Source organism: Humulus lupulus, chromosome 2 (assembly GCF_963169125.1).
Source record: "Humulus lupulus chromosome 2, drHumLupu1.1, whole genome shotgun sequence".
Taxonomy (NCBI): Eukaryota; Viridiplantae; Streptophyta; class Magnoliopsida; order Rosales; family Cannabaceae; genus Humulus; species Humulus lupulus.
The window spans coordinates 79,086,679-79,095,410 of NC_084794.1; the positions used below are offsets into that span (position 1 = coordinate 79,086,679).

Below are 8,732 nucleotides of genomic sequence, written 5' to 3' on the forward strand. Positions count from 1 at the left end.
GACTAGTGCGCATGTATTATTTGATTTATAGTGCTACTAGTGCGCATGTATTATTTTGTTTTTAGTTACACACAATGTTTAAACCTAGCTAGCTACTAGTTTCATAGACTATCAATTTAAGCAAATAAGACAAATTGAATTGATTAGAGTTATTAATAGTTCTACTATTGCTACGGGGAATTAACTATTTTAAAACTCTATCGATAGGCAACAAAAGCACCCCCAATTTTTTTTCCTTACTCTTAGGTTTCGATCGAGTTGGTGAAAATTGATATTGCAAGTACTTTAATGTTTTTTCATTAAAAGAAAAGTGCTTTAATGATTCCCAGATTTATGAAAGCTGAGTGATGGAGTACGGCACTGGGGTTATCAAGTTGAAAAAGATTGAGAATTTTTTTCCCTCTTTTTTGAGAGGAATTGAGTATAATTGTTTAGTTAACATTATAAAAATACTCACAGCAACTTGATCTAATAGTGTTATATGTTATCCACACATGTTGATATTTACATGAAAAATATGTTATTGGTTATGGACTATATGTGTTACAACACCTTATGGTATGTATACGATAGGCATGTCATTATGATAAAGATAAAAGAAAGTTTAGAAAGTATGCATGGGATAGGAATGTTAGATGGTATAAAGTAGAGAGTTTGTTACATCTCAAAATTAAAGTGTAATCCAATATATATAGGTTGATTGATGTTTTTACATTTATTGAATAGGACACTGTAATATATATATATAGTATGTAGATAATATAATAATAAATTATCATATATAATTCGTATTTATTTAATTTATATATCTTTTAGAATTTTCGTAAAGATAATAATAATAAATGTATTGTAAAATGAAAACATTACTTCGCTGAGAAGTAGTTTGCAGACTTTTTTCACTATATAATTATGATAATGGGAAGACAGTAGTGAAGAACATTGTGACACTTATTATTAGATTTATAGCTTTTGTTGTGCCTGACCTAAATTTTAAGATAAAAGTCATGAATATAATTAGAAAGACAAAAAAACATAACACAAATATTAAGTCATAACAACCAAGATGGTCAATTATATATTAGCAGATATTATTCTATTGAGATATATGTACAACTCGGTCAGGCCCTATAGTAGTAGCCAATTCTTAGATTCTCAGAAATTAGAGAGAAAGTGGCGCTCAGACCATAACTGGAGAAGGCATTAAACTATCAACAGTTGAAATTCCAGACCGGTGTCCTCGTCATCAACTGCTAGTAATTAAGTAGTCCTTAATGATTGATATTGTAATTATATTAAAAAATAAAATTAATAAAAGCCGACCTTATAACATCCCACTTTTTAACGATATAATATAGTTGCTAGCTATTCTTTTTTTTTTCTTTTTCTTTTGTAACGGAAAACAATATAGTTGCTTATTTAGGAAGTGCATTAGTCCTAATATGGGGGCCACATCTCTCATCCTACGTCCCTAATGACGCTATCACACAAAAGAGTGCAATCAAAGTCAACCATAATGTTCTCTCTTACTCTCCACAGGTACACAATATATGATTCACTGAATTTAACTAAATACTAAGTTAATTTAATTAATTTAAGCTTTCTTTGTTTAAATATACATAAATATACATATAGTGGTGCCGCTATATTGTATATATACAAGTTACAAGCAGGAGCAATTTAGTTTGCTTCTTCCGAGTCTTTTCCGTCTTTTTTTCGCACCCGCCCTTCTTTGAGGTTGGGGCACTATTTGGGAACAAGACAAAAGACGTGGTTTGGGAATCTTTATCAATATTTTTTTATCACTATCTATCGTTTGGTGATTGGTTACCCAGAAAAAAATAATGGAAGAGAAGAAGAACAGAGGTGTAAGGAGAAAGATAGGTGGGTCTATACGATCCATTTTCATACATGCAGATGGTTTGGACTATTGCTTGATGGTCCTTGGCTTTCTGGGTTCGGTTGGTGATGGTTTCACTACTCCTTTGGTGTTGTTAATCACTAGCAAATTAATGAACAATATCGGTGGAGTTGGATCAACCTCAACCTCTACAGAAGATCTTTTTCTTAAGAGTATCAATACGGTACATAACACCTTCTCCTTCATCTTCATCTTCATCTTCATCTTCTTTGTTTTTTTCTTGAAGTTCTGTTACTGAGATACTCTGTTTTTGTGTGTTTATGTGTGCCTTGACAGAATGCAGTGGCGCTCTTGTACTTGGCTTGTATGTCATTCGTGACTTGTTTCTTTGGTGGGTTCAACATATTCCGTACTATTATTTTTCTTGTTCGTTCTCCTAGAAAATAACAAAACTGAAAGGGATTAATTAACTTCATTAATTCCGTATTTGTTTATGTTCCAACAGAGGGATATTGCTGGACAAGAACAGGGGAAAGACAAGCAGCAAGAATGAGAGCTAGATACTTAAAGGCAGTGCTACGCCAAGATGTGGGATACTTCGATTTGCATGTAACTAGTACGTCCGAGGTCATCACTAGTGTCTCCAATGACAGCCTCGTCATTCAAGATGTTCTTAGCGAAAAGGTTAAAAAAACAAAAAACAAAAATCGTTTTATTTTGTTTCGAATACAGTTTCGTTTCGAGATTTTGACTGTTTTGGATCTTTTCTTCCAGCTACCAAACTTTTTGATGAATTTTGCGATGTTTTCCGGAAGCTATATTGCTGCGTTCATAATGTTGTGGAGGCTAGCAATTGTAGGATTTCCGTTTGTGGTGCTTTTAGTAATTCCGGGCTTAATGTACGGAAGGACTTTGATGGGTTTAGCTAGAAAGATTCGAGAAGAGTACAACACGGCCGGGACCATAGCAGAGCAAGCCATATCTTCGATACGCACCGTTTATTCATTCGTCGGAGAAAGTAAAACCATAACAGAGTTCTCTGCAGCCTTACAAGGCTCAGTGAAGTTAGGCTTGAAGCAAGGTTTGGCTAAGGGCTTGGCCATTGGAAGCAATGGCATTGTCTTTGCTATTTGGTCTTTTATGTCATATTACGGCAGTAGAATGGTGATGTATCATGGGGCTCAAGGTGGAACTGTTTTTGCTGTTGGTGCAGCTATAGCCGTTGGTGGATTGTAAGTTTTTTCATTTTTTTTTTTTTTCATTTGTAAAAGAGAAAATAAAAACTTTGTTCATAAAGATATTCTCTGTTTTCTAGCGAAAACCATTAATGGGCAAATTTATATTATATTTTTTTCATTTGAAGTCAATTATTATTTTTTTTAATTTTTTGGTATGAAAAAACAGATCTTTAGGAGCTGGTTTATCAAACTTGAAGTACTTCTCAGAAGCATGTTCAGCAGGAGAGCGCATAATGGAGGTGATTAAAAGAGTTCCGAAGATCGATTCAGAGAGCATGGAAGGTGAGATATTGGAGAATGTTGCAGGCGAAGTTGAATTCAGACACGTTGAGTTCGCATATCCGTCTAGGCCCGAAAGCATAATTTTCAAAGATTTTTGCTTAAAGATTCCATCGGGAAGAACAGTGGCGTTGGTGGGAGGGAGTGGCTCGGGAAAATCTACAGTTGTATCACTGTTGCAGAGATTTTATGACCCACTTGGAGGTGAGATATGCCTTGATGGGGTTGCCATTGATAAGCTCCAGCTCAAGTGGCTAAGGTCACAAATGGGTTTGGTGAGTCAGGAACCGGCGCTTTTTGCAACCTCTATTAGAGAAAACATATTGTTTGGAAAAGAAGATGCTGATTTGGATGAGGTTGTTGAGGCTGCAAAAGCTTCTAATGCTCATAATTTCATCTCTAAGTTGCCTCAGGGCTATGAAACCCAGGTTAGTTTTTTGTCTTTCGCTTATTATTATTATTATTTTGATTTGTTGGTTAGTTTTTTGTCTTTCACTTATTATTATTATTATTATGATTTGTTTATTCGCTTGCTTGGCATCATGCTTTGCTTTTTCGATAAAATAACTGGTTTAATTATAGGTGTATATCTATATAAAATGCAAACACATCATTGTCTTGGTATTCTGAATGGCATACAAGAAATGGTGCTCAAGGATATCTATGCTATATTTGTTTTATTTTAGTGTTTCTTCATTGTTTAAAAAATTTTATTAACCTAACTAATGATTTGGTTCCCCACATACCAACGCTGGTATTTTTCTCCAAACAATTAGAATCGAAATATTGCCACGCGGACCACCATTATGTAGTCAAATCAAACATCACAAACGTATTTCTTGTTTGTTTTTAGTAAGACCATAATAAAATGTTATGAGACTAACATTGTATACTAAATGCAAGTACAATCATTCTTGCATTATTTATCAAGCTGATTGAGCAACATTATGAGTTGAGAAGAGTTCATATCACTTATGTAACTCATTACGCTGGTTGAACTTTAATGGTCATATATATTAATATAGATATAAATATATAATTAAATTGTAACGCCAATCAGTTACTAAAAAATGCACTCTTAAAGTGGAAAGTAGACCATGGAACAACCCTCTTAAGACTTTAAATCAGTCGAAAGGAATAAATTAAAGTAGTGGTCCAATAAAATTTAGTGTCCAAACTAAAAAGTAGAAAATACATTTCACTTTCATATCCTATTACATCACTACAATATGATAATGAACAGAATGATTGGTAAAACGAGAAAAGCAATCACTTTAATGCACCTTGCCAGTGTCACTAGCTAGGTTCTTTAATATTTACCAATAAATTATATAATTGGGTCAAAATTCAAACCTAAAGATATTTACAGCAAGTATTTTATGGCCGCCACAATTATTCGAAACTCGTACCTGAACTTGAAGTATTATGAATGTATCCATCAACATTTAGTAGGCAAAAGCAAAACAAGTTAACAACCACTTTCAACATTAATAACAGTTACATTAACAGTATATATTATGGTACAATATAATCGATATTGATGCATACTATATATAATATAACTGCGTGTACATAAAACTGCTGCAGGTTGGTGAGAGAGGTGTTCAAATGTCAGGAGGACAAAAACAGAGAATAGCTATTGCAAGAGCAATAATAAAGAAACCCCGGATCCTTCTTCTTGACGAGGCAACTAGCGCGTTGGACTCAGAATCTGAGCGAGTTGTTCAAGAAGCACTTGACAAGGCCGCGGTGGGCCGAACCACCATCGTCATTGCCCACCGGCTCTCCACCATTAGCAACGCCGACGTCATCGCCGTTGTCCAAAACGGCCAAGTCATGGAGACGGGGTCACACAACAGTCTTATCGACCGGAACGATGGTCTTTACGCCTCTCTCGTTCGCCTCCAGCAAATGGAGAAGCAAAGGACCCCAGAAGAATCATCGTCAACAACGACAACAACAAGACACGTTGGCTCGTCTTCTATCTCGAGCATGGACTTGAACAACACCAGTAGCCGCCGGCTCTCGTTGGTGAGCCGCTCCAGCTCGGCTAACTCGGCCCGAGTTTCCCTAACTGTAAACGACGTGGTAGAAACTGAAAGTGCTCGACCAGTAGCGCTCCCGGTGCCATCTTTTAGGAGACTGTTGGCTATGAACCTCCCGGAGTGGAAGCAAGCGAGCCTTGGGTGCCTAAGCGCGATCCTTTTCGGTGCTGTTCAACCGGTTTATGCGTTCGCTATGGGGTCGATGATATCAGTTTTTTTCTTACCGGATCACGATGAGATTAAGGAGAAGACTCGGATATACGCACTGTGTTTTTTAGGGTTGGCCATATTTTCGTTGGTTATTAATATTTGTCAGCATTACAATTTTGCGTATATGGGAGAGTACTTGACTAAAAGAGTCAGAGAGAGAATGCTTTCTAAGATACTCACCTTCGAAGTTGGGTGGTTCGATCAGGATGAGAACTCTACTGGAGCTGTTTGTTCTAGGCTTGCCAAAGATGCCAACGTGGTATGTTTGAGATTAACGTGAACGTTTGTTAACTGAGAGAATTAAGTTCCATGCAATCTTAAAAAAGTAGCTTATAGTAAAGTTAGATATATATATATTTTTTTTAAAAAGAAAGGAAATCATATCATTGAAGAATAAAGTAGAGATAAACTTGACTATTAAATAGATAACATAAAGTTTCAAAGCACTAAAGCATATAATTCAAAGCTTCCATAGAGTTTATAACGATTCAGGTTAGTACTTCTTTTGACTAATACATTCTTATTTGGACGCAGGTGAGATCTTTAGTAGGTGATAGGATGGCTCTTCTTGTACAAACCTGCTCAGCTGTAATAGTGGCATGCACAATGGGACTGGTAATTGCATGGAGGCTGGCCCTTGTCATGATCGCCGTCCAACCCCTCATAATCGTCTGCTTCTACACCCGTCGAGTCCTACTCAAGAGCATGTCCAACCAAGCCATTAAAGCCCAAGGTGAGAGTAGCAAGCTGGCTGCCGAAGCAGTTTCCAATCTCCGAATCATCACAGCCTTCTCTTCCCAAGACCGAATCCTCAAGATGCTTGAAAAAGCCCAAGAAGGCCCAAGCCGAGAGAGCATGCGCCAATCATGGTATGCAGGAATTGGGCTTGCTTCCTCTCAAAGCCTCACCACTTGTACATGGGCCTTTGACTTTTGGTACGGTGGAAAGCTCATTGCTGACCACTACATCTCCTCCAAAGCCCTCTTTGAAACCTTCATGATTTTGGTAAGTACAGGCCGTGTCATAGCTGATGCCGGAAGTATGACCACGGACCTAGCTAAGGGTTCGGACGCTGTTGGGTCGGTCTTCGCCATATTGGACCGCTACACTCGCATAGAGCCAGAAGACCCAGAAGGCCATCAGCCCGAAAAGATAACGGGCCACGTAGAGCTGCGTGATGTCCACTTTGCGTACCCAGCTAGGCCCGATGTGATGATCTTTCAAGGCTTCTCGATTAGAATCGAGGCAGGAAAATCAACTGCTTTAGTGGGCCAAAGTGGATCTGGCAAGTCAACCATTATTGGATTAATCGAAAGATTCTACGACCCTCTCAAAGGTGTGGTTAAAATCAACGGTCGAGATATAAGGTCATACCACCTAAGATCACTAAGAAAACACGTGGCACTAGTGAGCCAAGAACCAACTCTATTCGCTGGAACAATCAAGGAGAACATCACATATGGAGCGTCTGATATGCTGAGCGAGGCAGAGATCATTGAAGCGGCCAAAGCAGCCAATGCGCACGATTTCATATCGGCACTAAAGGAGGGCTTCGAGACATGGTGTGGGGACAGAGGAGTGCAGCTCTCGGGTGGTCAAAAGCAAAGAATTGCAATAGCCCGGGCCATACTCAAAAACCCTGCTATTCTTCTACTGGACGAGGCGACTAGTGCCCTCGATAGTCAGTCAGAGAAAGTAGTACAAGACGCGCTAGAGCGCGTGATGATTGGTAGGACGAGCGTGGTGGTGGCTCATAGGTTGAGTACAATTCAGAACTGTGATACGATTGCGGTTTTGGACAAAGGGAAAGTGATCGAGAAAGGTACTCATTCGTCTCTGTTGGACAAAGGTCCTCGGGGAGCTTATTATTCTCTAGTTAGCCTCCAACGAACGCCACCTTCCACCACCCACGCGCTCAACTAACTTCCTGAGCCTGTGGTGCAACGTACGCGCTGACGTAGCGCACTTTCTTTAAGGGCAAACCTCCCTAATGGCTTCTCGAACTCGAACTGTACTTTCAAGCCCTTTCAAGCAATGGGTGTAGACGTACGGCGATTAGTATAGCGAGAAGTTCCAGAAGAGGTTTTTTTTTTTTTTTTTTTAATAATAATGGTCTTTGATAGTATGACAAGATGTATTGTACGTGTACTGGAACAAAGAGTTCCGGAATATTGATTTGTCTATGTATATATATTATGGATTTTTATAATATATTATAAAAATGTCTCACTACGTTTATTTCCTCAAGTGTTTTGGGTGAGAGCTTTATCTAGTTTTTTTTAATCTTATTTAGAAGTCACTAATACAAAACTGGTTTTTTTGACACCCAATTACCACAATCAACATAGAATAACTATGCCGACACTTAAAATTTTAGGCATACAAACTAACGCTGACAGTGAATAACTGTCACTGTTATTTTCAACTATCGCTATTGACCCAAACATTAATTTGAGACTAATGCAGACATTTAAAAATTAGAGAAAATTATATTTTATATGAGATTTTTGATAGAGTGTGCAAAAATATAGTTTTTTTTTAAGACATTTAACTTTTATGGGTTTATTTTCTCTTTTTTTTTTTTTTTATAAAAGTTGGTTTATTCCATAATTTTACTCTTTATCAAGTTTTATTAATATGGAAGGGTATGTTTATAATTTGATTATTATTTTTTTTTAGCTTATATGTTTTTCTATATTATTTTTATATAACTAATTTTATATTAAATTTTTCTTTGGTTGTTTTGCAATTTTTTTTTGTGATATGAATTATGTTTATTATTTTTTTATCTATTATAAACATTTTTCCTTATTTTTATATTGTATGTTTCTTTTTTCAAATCTTGTGCAAGGTAACTAATTACTTGATTGATCTTTGACAATTATGTAAAAAAAATGATGGAGCTAGGTTAAATAACATGTACCAGGAGGAGTAACCAGTTACCCTGAGAGGAGTAACATTCTGCCATAAGAGGGGTAACCAGTTACCACAAGAGAGGTGACAGGTTACTCATATTAAATATGAAAAGAAACATCAAATTTAAATGAAAAAAAAAGAAGAACACTTCATTAAAAAAAAGGAAGAAGTAACTATGATTTTAGT

General features: G+C 36.9%; 1 protein-coding gene across 2 annotated transcripts; it reads left to right on the forward strand.

The window, feature by feature from the left end:
• Window positions 1-1,669: 1,669 nt before the first annotated feature.
• LOC133818074 (ABC transporter B family member 15-like) lies at window positions 1,670-7,872 on the forward strand. 2 transcript variants are annotated; one of them, XM_062250764.1, is made up of 7 exons: window positions 1,670-2,081; window positions 2,195-2,249; window positions 2,364-2,542; window positions 2,633-3,090; window positions 3,263-3,803; window positions 4,963-5,889; window positions 6,165-7,872. In XM_062250764.1, exons 1-7 carry the CDS (start codon window positions 1,842-1,844, stop codon window positions 7,551-7,553), a joined length of 3,789 nt encoding a protein of 1,262 aa, XP_062106748.1. In that variant the 5' UTR covers window positions 1,670-1,841; the 3' UTR covers window positions 7,554-7,872. The 2 variants fall into 2 exon arrangements, with proteins under 2 accessions (XP_062106748.1, XP_062106749.1); XM_062250765.1 differs by lacking the exon at window positions 4,963-5,889.
• The last annotated feature ends 860 nt before the right edge of the window (window positions 7,873-8,732 follow it).